Source organism: Harmonia axyridis, chromosome 7 (genome assembly GCF_914767665.1).
Source record: "Harmonia axyridis chromosome 7, icHarAxyr1.1, whole genome shotgun sequence".
NCBI classification, from domain to species: Eukaryota; Metazoa; Arthropoda; class Insecta; order Coleoptera; family Coccinellidae; genus Harmonia; species Harmonia axyridis.
In genome coordinates this window covers 21130783-21148379 of record NC_059507.1, presented here as the reverse complement: position 1 = coordinate 21148379, position 17597 = coordinate 21130783, and the positions used below count along the sequence as shown (strand labels likewise).

The 17597-nt window shown below is 32.2% G+C and overlaps 1 protein-coding gene across 1 annotated transcript; it reads left to right on the top strand.

The window, feature by feature from the left end:
- The first annotated feature begins 5724 nt into the window (after positions 1 to 5724).
- LOC123684545 lies at positions 5725 to 9313 on the top strand. The gene is made up of 4 exons (XM_045623839.1): positions 5725 to 5826; positions 8735 to 8824; positions 8889 to 9044; positions 9132 to 9313. The coding sequence occupies exons 1-4, from the start codon at positions 5740 to 5742 to the stop codon at positions 9183 to 9185; spliced, it is 387 nt and encodes a 128-aa protein (XP_045479795.1). The 5' UTR covers positions 5725 to 5739; the 3' UTR covers positions 9186 to 9313.
- Positions 9314 to 17597: the final 8284 nt, after the last annotated feature.

The window sequence follows — 17597 nt, the reverse complement described above, 5'->3', positions numbered from 1 at the left end:
AATGCAATAAAAAAATTAGAAGAAAATTGGAGTAAAAAATTTGAAGATTGTTCGAAAAGTTTAGAAGAAAATATGAGTAAAAAATTTGAAGATCAGTCAGAAATATTGGATAAAAATTTGAAAGAAATTAAAGAAGAAAAGAAAATTCATTTGGCAGATAAGGTAATTGAAATGGAAAAGAATCTTGGGAATATATTAATGATTTGCAAGGAAAGGTTATATACCAAAAGAAATAAAGTACAAAAAGAATCTTCAGCTGAATTAGATACAGAAAGTGAAATATATGAAGAGAATTTGGAGATTTGTGAAACTGGAGTTCACAATCTAACAGAAGGAAATCTGAGTATTATATATAATGATATTGAAAAACAAAATGAGCAACTAGAAATCAATAAGACTGAGATGTATAAAATTGCAAGAATTCAAAATGAGAAGTCGAATGAAAAATTGAAAATTGTAGGAGAGATTAACATGAATTACAATGAAAAATTAATAAATCAGTATACAGCACCTTTAATAGAATTTTCAGAAAATAAAAACAAGATTGACCAAAATATATATGAGCTAGGATATCCACAAAATTCAATAGAAGACAAATATTATGAAAATAAAGAGATAATTCTGAATTATAACAGTATAAGTGATACTCAAGCAAACCCATCAGAACGATACATTCAAGAAGTAGTGAAATATTCAAGAAAACTTGTCAATAGAGAACAAAACAAATGGGATATACAATTAAACAGAGTGGAATTTTTATTGAATACAATGCATAATGCAATTAATGAAGAAACAAATTTATATTCAATGAAACAAGAAAGAAATTGTTACAGAACAAGTCATATAAATAATGAAGACATCATGAAGAAGGTAAAAGTAAGATTGAAAAAGAATAGAAAAAGATACAGAAAGAAAATGGACAGAATGAATAGAAGGAAATATGTGAAGTTTAAAAAAAATAGAAGAGATTTGGTTATTGTACGATCCCACAGGGTAACAGACAAGCGGAATAAGATTTGTGCGAAATTAAAAACTCCATTCGAGGGACCATATATAATAGATAATGAGAATGGTTTGAATAGTTATGTATTAAAAGAATTAGAAACAGAAAGAATAAGAGGAATTTTTCATATTAATGATTTATATGAATTCATCCAGACAACGAATGAAAGTTAATTTAAATTTCAATCAAATTTCAAAATTTTGGAGAAATTTTAATATTTTAAATTTTATATTAAAAAAAAAAAAAAATTTCAAATATTAAATTTGGGGAATTGTTATGGAATGGTATTATCAACTTATAAAATCAATGAGAATACGTTTCCAGACTCTATCCTTCGGAAACTACAGTAAATTCATCAAATAGATAATAAATTTTAACTTGATATGATCCAATAATTTTAAAGAAAGTAGAGTAACTTTATTCATTTATTCCATTCACTTGCACATTATAAAAGTAGCATAAATCCAATATTTCTAAAGTACTATATCAATATACATTCAAAACATCTCAGGATCTGAAACAAAATGAAAATATTAATAAAATTCAAGTTCAATTTGATAAAATCAACAAAAGATATTCAATTCAAGTATCAGGAACCATTTATACCTATATCATGTAAATAATGTTAAAAGAGTCAAAAGACTGAATATTCAATTTTCATTCAAAATGATAAAAAATAATCATTTATTATATATTTCCTATGTTAATTTTCATGAAATAGCTTGTGATCTAGTGAATTACATCTAGATGCAATCTCAAAAATGTAATATTAGCTGAAATTCCTGATAAAATTGTAAAAAATGGATAGGGATAGGATATCGAATGATAAATCAGGGATTCTAAAGTAATTAATGTCTCAAACATACAAAAATGTATATATTTCTTTAGATTATAGTATAATTTAAAAATATGTAGTAGATTTTAGGAGTTATAGATAGAAATCTTTGAATATTAGGTCAAAGAAAGTGAATATTAGAAAATTTTCAAAATTGTATATAGAATATTTGAAAATTTTGTAACTTCGAATCGACCGAATGCAACATATGTGGTACCAAAAGATGCGGAAAAAAATGAAGAAATTAACTAGATCAAGATTGAAGAAAGAAAACTTACCTCAAAAGAGAAAATTGCGAAAGCATCATATTTGGAAAATTTTTTGACATCCAAGGCAATCTTGATTTCAAGAAAAAATTGAAAATCTATATAAAGCCCAGCCGAATGACAGCTAATCAGTCAGTAAAAAACCATTGTTGAGAGCACGTCACCTGACTCAAGAAATTTACCTGAAATAATTGATAAACGAAAGAATTTATTTACGAAAATTTGCAAGATATTAAAATTGTTAAATACGTACCTGAAAATCATTGTGAGAAGAAGTGGAAAATTATTTAATCAATTTCAAGAAGAAATTTCCCTGGATTCAAGCAAGTTGAAGCAATATCAAATGGAAAATGGATTCAAAACAATGCAACTGAATTAATACGAATTAAGGTTATAATCCATTCGAGGTTAGGAGCATAGAAGACGATACCATACCATAACATAGAACACTGATGAGGTCGATGAAGATTTAAATACGTAAATATAAGATTAGATTAATATAAATTTAGTTATTAGATAAGAATTTCTTTATAGTTAGTGAATTTTGAAAATATTAATTAAATTAAAAAAAAAATATAATTGAATTTGAATGAACCCTCCTGAGATATATAGAGTCGGCGCAAAATCATAAAAATATAGTATCAAATTTAGTTATTGGATCGAATCAATTTAAATCAAATCAACAACAACATAATCTCACCTTGAATGAATATACGATCCATAACAATATATATATAATTCCTGAATATATTCTGGAATTATTGATATCGAATTAGGCCTTCAACGTCAAGTCGCAGCTTTATTTCTGGTTACAAAATATCACTAAAAATTGCTGTGGTTTCATCATAGAAATAGCCAGATATATTATTTTCATCATTTTTGTATCCCTAATATCCATAATTTTCGATTTTACGAAGGGAGACATACGGTCGTGATTTCATATAGGTATAGAAATTCGGTTAAGTAATACAAAAATGCATTCACATTTCAAGGAACTCAATGGTGAGATCCATTCCTATAAGTCGCCTATGAAAGACCCCATTGGAGATCAATAAAATATGTATGTTCCATTGCACCAAAGCTCTTCATTAATGAAAGCATTCTTGATGGACGCTGGGTATACTTGTTTGCAAAATTCAAATCATATACCACTAAATGTGCTATTTTATGACAGGATTTATGGTTCGTTTTAGCTGTGATAACTAAACCGGTAAAGGAAACAGAAAAAACTTTGTGAGACTTTGAATAATGTGAATGGATTGGCAAAATCGTAATAATACATAATAGTATATTATGCAACAAGTGGGGAAAGTCGAAAACAATTTTGACGAATAAGTTTTCTCATGTCTCTAAAGTGAGAAAAAGAAGTGTGATAATGAAGTTTGAACCAAATTACTCGAAATAATTTCTTATTACCAATTCTATTGTTCTTACTTTATACTGGGAGTTAAGAACACCCGGAGGAAAATGAGAAAGTCCTTGGTCCGAAAACGCTTTGTTTTCGAGATACAGGGTGTTTTTAGTGTGTCGTACTTTTAAGTGATGCTTATATCAGTTTATCAAATATTTATTAATCTTCGCTACAGAGTGGGCAAATAAGTACTAAAACTTATAATTAATTCATTCATTACAGCTTACTAACTGAATGTTAAAATAATTTGGATTTTCCCGAGGATTACTAGAGAGCACTTTGAAATTCTTTCCGAAATCGATAGCAGATACGGCAAAACTATAACAAACCAAAAAGTTTAGAACTGGACCTAAGTTTCTTTTTAAATTTTTCTTAACAACCAGCGGTTCACCAAAAAATAGTTCTGGAGGAAAGAAGCAGGCACCCTTCCAGAAAAATTACACCTTGTAGATTTGCATTCAAAATTAGCATATCACATGATGAAAACTTTAAATTGGAATATCCATGGCCAATTCAAATTAAATATCTTGTGAAGGGAAGCTTTAACACCTGTATCTCAAAAACAAAGTGTTTGGGGACTCATATTATGGGTCTTTTTTTCTTAAAATGATCCGAGAAATCTGTAATTTTCATTTTTACCTCCAATTTAGGAACACCGTGTAGATACATTCAATTCAAAACTGATGTCTTCACAAATAAATTGCAATTTGAATGAAACACAATAAATTGTACAACACATCCCAGACAATTTTTTTATGCGAAGTTATAGTTCAGTTCTTTGTTAACTACGGTATTGAAATTTTGTGACGAGAATGATACAAAAAACCGACAACTACGGGTGAGGTGAGTGTATAGCGGGGGGGTTCAATTACCCCCAGTACCGTCCTTTATATGCCCTTGATTTCATTGGTCTACCAAGCGAGGTGTGGCCAAAGTGCCGTGTGGAATAATATTTCTGACAGTATGAGCAACACATAGTTTTGAAATTGAGTAGACTTTGAAGAATACGCTACTTTCCATAGCCGTTGTAAGGAAATAAAATTTACCAAATTAATTTCGAGTAGCCATAGCCGCCCGGGATGTCAATAATTCTTGAATGAACTGAAGAATGATGATTATCGCGTCACCAGAACCATAGAAAAAACAAAAAGTTTTCGAAAGCTAATGTTTCCCTAATAAACAATTCAACTAGGTGGAAATTTAGTTTGAATACATATGTAAAATAATTATTCGAATGTTTATGCCGAATATTAGGGGGATCGTATCATCAGATCTTCTCATCTAAATAAACTAACCGACAACAATGGCCTCATAATAAAATCACCTTTTCACAACAAGACAAGAAGTCACAGGTCTGACAGAAAGATGATACCGCTAAACTCTAGCGGTATCATCTAACAACTGTACTAACAAGAAAAAAGGGATATGGCTCTAGCGGCTAGAGCCATATCACTTTTTTCTTGCTAGTACCAAGCTACATTTGTTGTTGTTCGAAAAATGGATAAAAAAATAACATTTATAGAAAACAGGTTTTATGGGAAAAATACGGTGCAAAGCAATGGCTGGATAAGAGTTCTCCACAGTCTGCTCTATCGACAAAAACTATTAAAATAAACGTACAATAATAACGTCGTATTTCGATTGACAAGATTATCGAAAAGTTCTAGTTTTCCTAAGCCGGAGGGAAAAGTGTTGCTTTGTCAACGATGAATTATTTTCCCCTTCGCCGGAGGGAAAAGTGTAGCCTAATACACTTCATATCTGCCAAAATTAATTTGACATGACAACCGTAACTAAGGAAATTTTCTATTGATCAATGAATTTAACGATCTTTATCGTTAATATGAATTTTATTTCAAGTTGAATCTACAGATTTTTATGAGTTTCAAAACGTAAGAAGAAAAAATTTTAAATGTATATATTTTATTCATAGGAGACGTGACTTCTCATTTCTCGCCTTCAATTTCCCCTGCTCACTACGTTCGGTAGTATAGGCTTGCCATTTTAATGACACTTCTCCTCCTTATGAAATAATAAACTATTTGAGTGGTTAGGCCCGGGACTTATTGAGTTATATACCTATACACAGTTTCGTAATCTTCTCTGTACATGAATGAACGAACGCTCAAAGCTGCTGATCTCAAACCAATGTTTCTATTCGAATTTCTTTTCTTAAACCTTCTTATTATGATGAAAATTAAACATTTGCAGCTTGGTGAAATTGATGAACAACAGTATGGGATGGTGCTATATATGGCAATATTCCTTGATTTCAGGAATTATTGCTTTGATAGAGTACGAAATGATTGTGGTAAGAGAAAAAAAATCGTAAGAACAGATCCGATTCGGTTGTAATTTATTTTAAATAGGTAAAATAACGGCAACAATGACCTTAACATACAGGGTGTTTCACGAATGATTGTACAGGCTTCCAGGGCAGATGCAGGATATTTCGTTGAGTCTGAATCAGTGCTGGAAACATGTCCTACAATAATCGCCTTATTGGACCAAATATTCTTCCACATAGGCTGAATGGAGTGGCATATCTAACATTTTTAATCGAGCATTTGCTAGGGCTCTTGAATGATGGAAGCAATATTCCAAGAGGAAATTTTCGAGAACAAAACACATACAAAAATTGATGGGGGAAGGGGTATAAAAGATTTTCTTTGCAAAAATGTAAATAAGATGTCGAAAAGTATTTCTTTTTGTATGAGTGTGTCTGATTTCAGCCAGTTATTCAATTTTTTGAATATCTAAAAATTTTCCCTTCGGTATGCCCGCGTCCCCTTAGGGGACGCCCCCACAGGTTAGAAATGCTGCTTTAAGTCATGATACTGAGAAATTAAACTCATTCAATATGAATTAACGCATTATTCGGAAAAACACAGGTCCGCGTTTACTATGAATCGAAAATTCCAGATATTCAATAGCTCATAAAATATTGATGCGAAGTGTGCCATTATTAAAAATGAGCTTGTTTGAAAGAGTATCCATTGTAGATTCTGAGGAAAATTTTACTTTTCGAAAAATTCGATGTACGGGGTGTTTTACAAATTGTGGAATAAAGAATATAATTTTCTCAGTCTGGACCTGCGCTATCGACAAGTCATCAGGTGCAAATATTAGGCATTGGCCTATACACATTCCCTCAAATTTTCATGAAGATCCATGCAGGCGTTCAAAAGTTATGCCGATTGAAAATTTTTGATAAAATACATAAAACAGTTTGTATCTCTTAAACCCTTAAACGAATATAGCTGGGACATATTTCGAGCACTGATTCAGACTCACCAAAATGTCCCGCATCGGCCCTGAAAGCCTGTCCAATCATTCGTGAAACACCCTGTATAATGAATCACATCACACATATTCTTATTGTACCTACTAGTGGCCAACATTTTTTGTCCCTAAGAGATAGAGAAAATGAATGGCACACTTCGGTTCGGTTATCTCTTTTATGAAATTCCTATAGTCGTTAACCGCATTCCTCTATCTTCTTTTGTTTTTGAGTTATAGGGGCCAACATTGAAATTTGGGCGATTTCAACATTGGTCATTATCTCCGTTTCTGTTTGTGTTACGATGTTGAAATATAAACATTTTGCACACACTTTTGTGATGGCAATCCACTGGCGAACTGTGATTTTTTTCAAGGGGTTTCTTTGTTAGCTATAACATGAAGTTTTGTTTTTAAAAAAAGGAACACCATTTGTATTTCGTTTCAAAAATGTATTTTATATAACTGGCCACAGATTCATTCAGATACTGAGAAAAATATTAATTGTATGTGAAATTCAAATTATTGAATATTAAGCTTGGCGTCCATTAGCCAGATTTCTCCGCCCCGGCGCGACCCGCCTAATGGACGCCTAGCTTTAAGTAGGTACGTTGAATCACAAAATGAAATATTTATTCGTACAGTGCAATTATTATTTTGACATTGAAAATTTTATGAAACCTGAAACTCTGAATTGCTTAATTCTTGTTCGGACAACTGTCAGTTACTAGAATTCGATGTAATTATTGACGGCATTATGAAAAAATGATGTAAAAACTACGCGTTGAGTTATTTTTTTTTGCATAAAAATGAAGTCTCACATGAAAAAAAGACGTAAAGGTTCAAAAATGATTCTTAGTTTGAAATATCACTTATTCCTTGAAAAAAGAGATCATCACCCGTATGCGCGCCAATGATGATCATAAAATTCATAATTACGATAGATGCGCAATAAATAACTACCTTGAAATCCACCAGATTTTATTCGAATATTACCACCGTTTTGAGAGCAATAAAAAAACAGACGTAGTTTTTAAGAAAAACTCTAACACGACAATACGAAGTAGGTATTTGCGAAAAAAAATGTATATGTATAGTAAACTGTGATTTTTTTTCATGCAAAATCGCGTTGGTCGAACTCATTCACTAACACTCTGTATTTGATATATTGATATCTGAATAAATTTGTGAGGAAAATAAATTATATATTTTTGAACGGAAGAAAAAGGATGATTATTTCTGAGTCACATTATTAAGTATTGTTTTTATAAGAAAAAACACAACTGTATGTCATTGCTAAGCAAAAAGAACCCTTGGAAAAAAATAATGTAGGTAACTGGAGTATTATCAAAAATTTGTCTATTTAATGTTTTTATCGTAGCTCAATCAGAAACGGAGATAATGACCAATGTTAAAGTCGCCGGTATTTCAATGGCGGTCTACATATAACTCGGAAACAAGACATTTTAGGGTTTTTCAAAAAATTATAATCACATTGTTTCTTTCCATTTTTCTCTGAAGGTTGAAGAATGTTGTTCAAGTATCACCATTTTTGACTACCCTCTATAGTTCTGTGTTCCTCAACGGCATAAAAAGTGCTTGAATGAATGAGCACTCAAAGGCTCCTGGCTCTTTTTTCAAATTATTCTTCTGCGCTAAAATTTTTGCAAATATTCTTTTGAATATGTAAATTAATTTCACGGCATTCAGAATTTTTTTTTGCCCTGAAATTAATTTACTATGTGAATATACAGACGTTAAACTATTATTCATTCTCTTGAATATTTGAAAATTTTCATTTGAATGCCGTTTAGGTAAAATTGTGCTCTATTCAAGAAAAAGTACTTTTTTGGCTCGACTGAAATTGTTAATCATTCAGTCCTGCCACAAAAAGTCACACATTAACTCCAATTGAAAAAATTTACTGTTGTATGTTGCAGTCATCAAATGTCACCTATTTTTTTCAACTATCCATTTGGCTTGTGGGTGAGTTCATGCTATGTTCTTCAGGTCAAAGTCTGGAAAATGAGGTAATCTAAAAAATGTTCTGTGCTCATTTCGACTTCGTTATTTTCATCAAGTTTATTTTCACAGAGAGAGGCAATGGCAATAAGTTTATACATGACACCTTGGCACAGATTACCTATAAAATTAAGAAGTACATTTTGTATTTTTCTAGCAAAAATGCAGATGCCTTTACATTTAGAAGCCAAACCAGTACTTTATTTGAACTACGATTTTCTGATGAAGGTTATTTATTTCTAATTATATTTTGGAAGTGAAGAAATGTGTACGATTAACCCTAGGTATTAGCTTAAAGTGAAATATTTATTCTAGGTTCTGAAAGCATCCTACACATTACTCATGTTTCTGCAAAACAAATCTCAGTGAACAAGTCTTTATTTCAGCACTCAAGTATTAATTGGAATTAGAATCACCTGAATGTTATAAATTTGAAATGATAGAACGTTATTAAGTTTTAAGTGTTGGAACAATATTATATAAAATATTCTTGCAAGTAATTTTCGTATTTTTTTTGATATATTTGTCGTTTTTCTCATTTATTTTGTGGAAAAAACTTACTGTTAATAGTAGAAATGTAATTATTTTTGAAAAATTTTAATATGCAGGTAACTATATTGTAGTTCATCAAAAAGTTAGATAGAACTGGATTTTTGAACTCTTTTTTTCTGAGAATCCCATTACCTTAATAAGCTCAAAATTCGAATAAACACGTTATCAAATTAAACAACTTTTGAATGAGGTGTTAATAGGGGAAATGCGGACAAAACGACATATGAGGACAAAATGAACACTCAGATTTTTTTTAAATTGGCGCCGTATACATCGGAGTTTTACAGTGATTCAGGACCCTCTTGAGATGATGACAATCGTGCGAAGAAATTGACATCCTACTGTTTGTTTCACTGGTGCAATAACCACATATGTGTTTTGGTCGATTGATTTTTTTTTGTTCACTTGGTTTCTAAATTGCTTCTGGAGAGTGTAATGACAATATTCGTTGTATATTGAATGTTTTCTTGTTATTACGGTTATGACGTAATAATATGTATAAGTTTTAAGATGAATATTGCCTTTGTTTTGAAATTGTGCTTCAATATTATGAAAAGTATGTATTGGACAAAATGACATACTATCCTGAAGGACAAAACGACATAGTAGATACGTCATTTTGTCCGATACCTGTGAAGAAGATATATTTTTGGAAATAATATAGAATTTTATACATTGATTTTCACGTGGAACTAATGAGCTCATTTTCATGCTATTTTGCACATAGTTTGTATGTACTTTACGTGATAGAACGTGAAATTTCTGGTATGTATCTTGTAAGAAATAGGTAAATTACCTATCGATTCCTGATGATTAAATAGACCAGGAACTCTTAAAGGATCTTTAGCCTTTAGTACTGAAATTTTTTTACCACTTCCTCAGGGACATGACCTAATTTTTAGGAAATCACGGCTAAATATGCTGCGAACAATCCACCCAAGAAGAAGAAACAAGAAGTTACTAAAACATTATTCAATATTAAAAAACCCGGTGGTAGAGGAAACAAGAACGTTGAACAATAAAAAAGTCGATGACATCGAATTCCTTGCAACAGGAGATTTAAACTTTAAACGTTCATTGCCCTTTGTTAATGTGTCCCTATGTTATAATGTTCTAGTGAAATAGAATTGTGTATAGTTATTGACGTGTTGTCTATAAATACTTGTTGTGTTTTTGAGAATAAATTCTAATTAATATAATCCGACACCAAACCGTTTAAAATTAATAAAATGATTGACGATGACGTTTTTTTTGTTTCAAACCTGGTGAACAGACGCTACGTTGCATTTAGTGTTTTCACTGAGCTCATACATCATTTGCTACTGTCTTGAAAAGAACCAAAACATTCAATGATAATAATAATAATTTATTATGACTTGTACCACAGTATCAATCATAAAAATGCACCATCAATATTTACATGGCAAGTCTGAAATCTAATTGAACATACATGGATAGATTATATATACACATAAAAAAAGGTTTATAACGCAAAAACACCACAAATTCACAAACAGTAAAAAATCAGAGTTTGAGGGAAAAAAATTCATTCAAGACATACATTGTTTCCTCCAGCAGCAAATCTCTAACCTTCCTTCTAAACTGCGCAAGAGGCGTAGTTTTAGCTCCTGAGGAATCTTATTGAAGAGCTTCAAGCAGGTGTAGTTTGGGCTCTGCTGAGTTTTCTTCAATCGCGTATGGGGTAGGTTTCTTCCTCGGGTACTATGATCGTGATAGGCAGAGTTGGCTGTGTATTTTTCTGGGTGTTGGTGCATGTAAGTAACCGGGTGTTTTTAGAAAATATTCATTTTCGAAATGAATATTTTTACATATAACGACAGAGCTGAAAATTATTGTAATTCCAACATTATAGCATACTTGTTATTTTTCTTATTCTTAGTCTTGTGTCCCAACAGGTGGCCGGCTGACCTAACGTCTCTGGACTTTCACATTTGGAGAAGATTAAAAGATATGATACGTTGATCGTACATTATTTGTAAAAATTGGCCACTTTACATATCACAAAAATAAAATGTTACTGGGAGTTCCGCAGGGCTCTGTTCTGGGACCGCTTTTATTTCTTCTTTTCATAAATGATTTACCGGATCATATAGGTCGTGATCTAGAGTTAAAATTGGTCATATTTGCTGATGACACATCAATGGCGGTCTCGGCGCGGAGCCCTGGGGGCCTCAGGACATTGTGCAATGAACTGATTAGTAGGTTTGAGAGTTGGTGTTGCGCTAATGCACTGATACTCAATATTGAGAAAACGGAATGTCTATATTTTCGTATTAGAAACACTAGTGGGGAACGACTGAAGGTTGAATGTTTTGGTGAGCAGATAATATCTGGTGATTCAGTTAAATTTTTGGGCATTCACTTGGATTGCTCACTCAGATGGGATCGACAGGTTGAGGCGGTCTGCAAGAAATTAGGAAGCTCATTTTATGCTATCAGTAGAGTGAAGGACTCGCTTCCTCTCCATTCTGTAATAAGTATTTACTACAGTTTGGTGTATAATTTTTTACGTTATAATTCAGTGGTAATTCAGTGGAGTCCAATAGAGTATTTATTGCACAAAAAAGAATTATACGTCTTATTTTTAACTTAGATTCTCGTGATTCATGTAGGCCTATTTTCAGACAACATGAAATTTTCACACTCAGCTGTTTGTACATATATAAGTGTTTACTTTATGTTAAGGAAAATGATTATGATTAAGTTATCTGATTTTCATGGTTATTCTACTAGAAATTCGGCTACTTTGTGTATTCCTTCTCACACAACTGCCAAATTTGAAACATCTCCTGCTTATCAGGCAATTATCTTATATAATCATGTACCATCAGTTGTTAAATTATTGGGTAAGAGAGAATTCAAAAAGTTAGTCAAAAGTGCATTGATAAGTAAATGTTATTATAGTATTAAGGAATATTTGATGGATAATAGCTTCCTGGTTGGGTAGATTAGAAATAGTGTTTAATTTTGTATAACCTTGACTTGTCTCATACATATTTTGTTATGTCTCAAGAGATGAATAAAATTATTATTATTATTATTATTATTATTATTATAATCTTCCCCATAGACGTTAGGTCAGGCGACATAGCCAGCCACCTGTTGGGACTTCGGACATAACATAAAAAAAATATCAAGTTTGATATATTTTATAAATGGTAATTTTTAGCTCTATCGAAATAAGTAGAAATATACGGAGTGTCCTATTTGAAAAAAAATAAATAGATATAGATATCTCATGAGATATCAGTTTGTTGATAATTCAAATGAAGTCATTGAATTCTACGTAAAAAATTGCGACAAGAATGTTTTTACAGAAATAAAAAATTTCAACAGAAGAAAAGTTACAGCAATATTTCGAAAATAAACATTTTCGAAAAACACCAGGTAATTACGTAACTGATAGCTATGAAACGGTTTTTACCAATCATTTTCTCATGAAAATTAGCCGACATCAGTTTTCGCCTATCTAGTATAGAAATAGGATTTCCTCTTCAAAGGTGTCTAATTTGGCCAAAAGTATTGTTGGAAGTCTTTCGTGTTCCGTTTTACCAAACTGATCATCTTCAATAGCCTTAGTCAGATCATGAAAAAATACACGTCAGTGCAGCTTTTGATCATTGCCAAATGTTTTCTCAAGCATGAGTGATTGCCTTTTCAAACTCTAGCTAAGCTTCTAAGTCTCCATTTTATACGACCTGATGATATTGCTCTCTACCGAGTTTATAAGTGTTGCATAGAAGGAGGCCGGATAGAAAAGCTCTCCTCGAGTGGTCCATTGGACAGCGAGAACCCTTACAAACATTATACTTAAGCTTACAACTTTGTATTCGAGGCTTTATTGTAAAAAACTGGTTATACATTCAAGATTCAAAGTATTGTCCATCGCTGGCCACTACTTTCTACCATCTTTCGGGCAGCTTACGAATCCCACGTTGAAAAAACTGGTCATCTTTTGAAGTGATCCACGAATCGATCCTATTCTTTACTTCTTCATAAGTGATAGTCCGAGGAAGCAACCTCTGGAAAATACGACAGATGGGGTAGGACTTCCCATTTAACCGTTTCCATGTATGTCTTGACCATTTTCGCAATATGGGGTCAAGCATCTACGATCTATTTATTTCGACTAGCACTTACCGCTATAGCCATTTATTGCAGATCGGCGCAAGCAAGTTGTACACCTAAAAAGTGAGAGATATGGCTAATACTTAGGTATTTGATTCACGATACATCAGTAGGGTTCCTTCAGATGGCATGCGATATGCGGACCGATGGGGTAGACATGAGCCAAAGCAGCCGTAAAAGAATAGATACTCAAATATGACCTTATCACGCATACCAGAAGTGGAGGATCCATGAGTAGAAGGAGCCAGATAAGCCTAGAAGGGCAATAATGGCCTAGAAGTTGCTCTAAAAGGCGGATTCTTGTTTCTTCAATAAAATACTGTGGACAGATGAAATCCCATTCCAACTTAGTGATAATTCAAATTCACAAAATTGGGCTGATACTAATCCCCGAATCACAGTCGAGTCTAATGTGGTAGACCAGCGAGGTTTCATAATATGGACTGAAATCTCTGATATTGGAGGCTTAGTAAACGTTTATCCAACGAGGGTCGGATAAATGGTTAACAGTATGTACCGGGTTTTTCACCATAATTTGACCCCCCTTTAACTTTGTTTCTAGAAGAGGTACAAAAAAAATGTTTTCTACAAAAGTTTCACGAAATCGACTAGTGTTTTTCAAAATGATTTCACAAAACGAAATAAATACAGAGTGGGCAACATAGTGATAGCAATTTTTTCAAATGGAACAACCTGTATATTTTTCTATATTTGACTAGTTCTTTTTTCCCTGATTTCGAATATACAGGGTGTCCCGTAAAGGCCACGTCAAACCAAGGGAGAATGTAGATCAAAGGATAACTCACCTTCTATGACAAAATTCCCATTATAAAAGTCTTACCGTTTTCGAGATATTTTTTTTTTTTGAAAATAATGAATTTTTGTCCCTTTCAATAGTTTTGCCTTTACGGTTGGTCCAATTTTTCATCTTTCTGGTTAATTTTTTCAGTTAAATATTGCTGAAGAATCATTTTAACGTTCACATCAAAAACATCCTCCGAAAATTTTAAAGGGGGGTTATGAGAAATATTTTTATTGGAAATGTTGGTAGTGGATTATTTTGTTCATGAAGTTTAGCCCATCGTAGGAAAAAAAAATGTACCGAGCTGCTGCTGCACATTACACCAATAAATTGTCTATTTTATAGTGATTTCAAAGGGGTATTACACAAGTCATTTGTTATTCATAGAAAAAAGATATGGCTGTTTTTATCCAAATGGGTACGTTTCTGACAAAATCAAGTTTGTCAATTCTGTTAAGAAATCTTCGATATTGCATTACTTAGTGAACAATGGCAATTGTTTATGTGCGAAAATGTTACTCGCATAATTATTCACCTCAACATAATTCAATTTTGCCGGCAAATTTTGGAAAACATCATGCAGATCCAGATTTTTTTAATAAGATCAAATAAATAATAATAAACTGCTAATTTCCACAAAAAAAAAACAATTTTGTGGAAATTAGCAGTTTATTATAATTTATTTAAAATGAATCAATCAAATATTTAATAAGATCATTTGGAGCGACGAGTCTGCCTGTACCAAGGATGGGTACATGAAGACCTAAATCCGTTCTCTCAATTCGGCTTCATCACGTATGGGTGTTGCGTAAGTTCTATTTAAATGAGCGGTAACTTCGAGTCCGTAATGTGCTGGGTATCCATCATGTTGAAACCACAGACTACGTCGCAGCGCCAGTGGCACATCTTCCAATAAAATGGGCAGCTGGTTGGTTAAAAATTCCAAATAATTGTTTGCGTTCAGTGATGGCGGCAGTTCGATCGGGCCCAAAATTTCACCATTAAATATTCCAGTCTATGAATTGATCTTGAATCGATATTGTGATCTATCTTCTCTCACCTCGTGTGGATTTATGATATTCTTATTTTGCCATAAATAGGGTGAAAACCCTACTTCCTTTAGAATCGTTAATAAATATATATTATAGCATGGTCTATAGCCACCTGTCGTATAATATACTACTGTGGGGAAACTCTTCGGATGTTGGAAGGGCTTTCATAATACAAAAACGTATTTTACGTATGATATTCAGCATACCTCCACGTTCGTCGTGTGGACCCATATTTATAGAAAACAATATTATGACCTTATCGTCAATTTTCATTTTGAAATGTCTACTATATGTGAAGGAGAATGAGGGAAAATTCATACAATTGTCTAGTTTTCATAACTACGGAACCAGAAGTGAGAGAACATTGTATGTTCCCAAGCACAGAACAACAAAGTTAGAAAAATCTCCTATTTATCAATGTGTTAAACTATACAACCATTTGCCTCACAATATTAGATCTCTTGTTTTTAGTAAGTTCAAGAAAATTGTGAAAAAGTTATTAGTGAATAGATGTTATTATACTGTAAATGATTACCTCAATGATGTAATAGTGATTAGTTGAATAATTTTTCTTTTTATCTGTATGACTTATCCTATACATTTATTTGTCTCAGAGGATTAATAAATTATTATTATTATTATTATTATTATGCAAATTGTGGAGATTCATGTACCCATCCTTGTTACAGGAAGACTCGTTGCTCCAAATGATCTTATTAAAAAAATCTGGATCTGCATGATGTTTTCCAAAATTTGCCCGCAAAATTGAATTTCGTTGAGGTGAATAATTATGCGAGTAATCTTTTCGCACGTAAACAATTGCCATTGTTCACTAAGTAATGCAACATCGAAGATTTCTTAACAGAATTTTTTTTTTGCATGGATTGTTTAATACTCAAAGTACGCCCTATCTTTATGACAAACTCGTTTTCAGAAATAATATACACAATCGCAACACCAGACATTCACAGATACTCAACATGCCTCGCCATTCGACAGCTCTATTTGAACGCAGTTTTACTTACAATGCAGTTAAACTTTTTAACTCCTTCAAACCGGAATTTTCAATAGCAATAACCAAATTTAGAAAAGTCATTAAAAATGAACTGCTGGAGCAGCAAGACTAGCCACATTGTTGTCGCATTGTACTTTTGTATTATGGTACTTACTAGTTTATTTGTTTTTTTTTCTCCTCTGCTGATAATCAAATCAATATTATTGAAATTGTAAAATGTTATTTTTTATATTATTTTTGTTTTATTTTTTTTTATCTTGTAAACTGAAAGGGTTAGGAGCTTAAGAGTAGCTTCAGCTAATCTTCGCCTTTTCGGGGCAAATGTATGTACATTTGTTGAATAAAGTCGGTTTATTATTATTATTATAAATTGACAAACTTGATTTTGTCAGAAACGTACCCATTTGGATAAAAACAGCCATATCTTTTTTCTATGAATAACAAATGACTTGTGTGATACCTCTTTGAAATCACTATAAAATAGACAATTTATTGGTGTAATGTGCAGTAGTAGCTCGGTACATTTTTTTTCCACTACAATGGGCTAAACTTCATAAACAAAATAATACACTATCACAATTTCCAATAAAAATATTTCTCATAGCCCCCCTTTAGAATTTTCGGAGGAAGGTTTTTAATGTAAACGTTAAAATCATTCTTCAGTAATATTTTACTGAAAAAACTAACCAGAAAGATGTAAAATTGTACGAACCGTAAGGGTTAATCTATTGAAAGGGGCAAAAGTTCATTATTTTCAAAAAAAAAAATATCTCGAAAACGGTGAGACTTTTATTATAGGAATTTTGTCATAGCAAGTGGGTTATCCTTTGATCTACATTCTCCCTCGGTTTGACGTGGTCTTCACGGGACACCCTGTATAACATATGTTTGGCCTATCTCTCTTATTCTGAGTACCACAGAGTTTCAAATTTTAAGAACCACCTGCCAAGCTAAGTAGGTTATCAGTTTTCTAGTGGAAGGCTGCGATAATTCAAAATGTCCTTTTTTGGTTATCTCGTTGGCAAAGATATATGAAATACGTTTGTCATTGAATGAAACTATTCATCGAATATGCACTACACAGAAGCGAAAAATTCGAAATATTTTCACTTTATGTGAATAACAATAAAAATAAGAAATCTACAAGGAGAGAATATATGGAGTTGCATCCAAATGATCCAATTCCAATTTATAGTGAAAAACGTATGTCA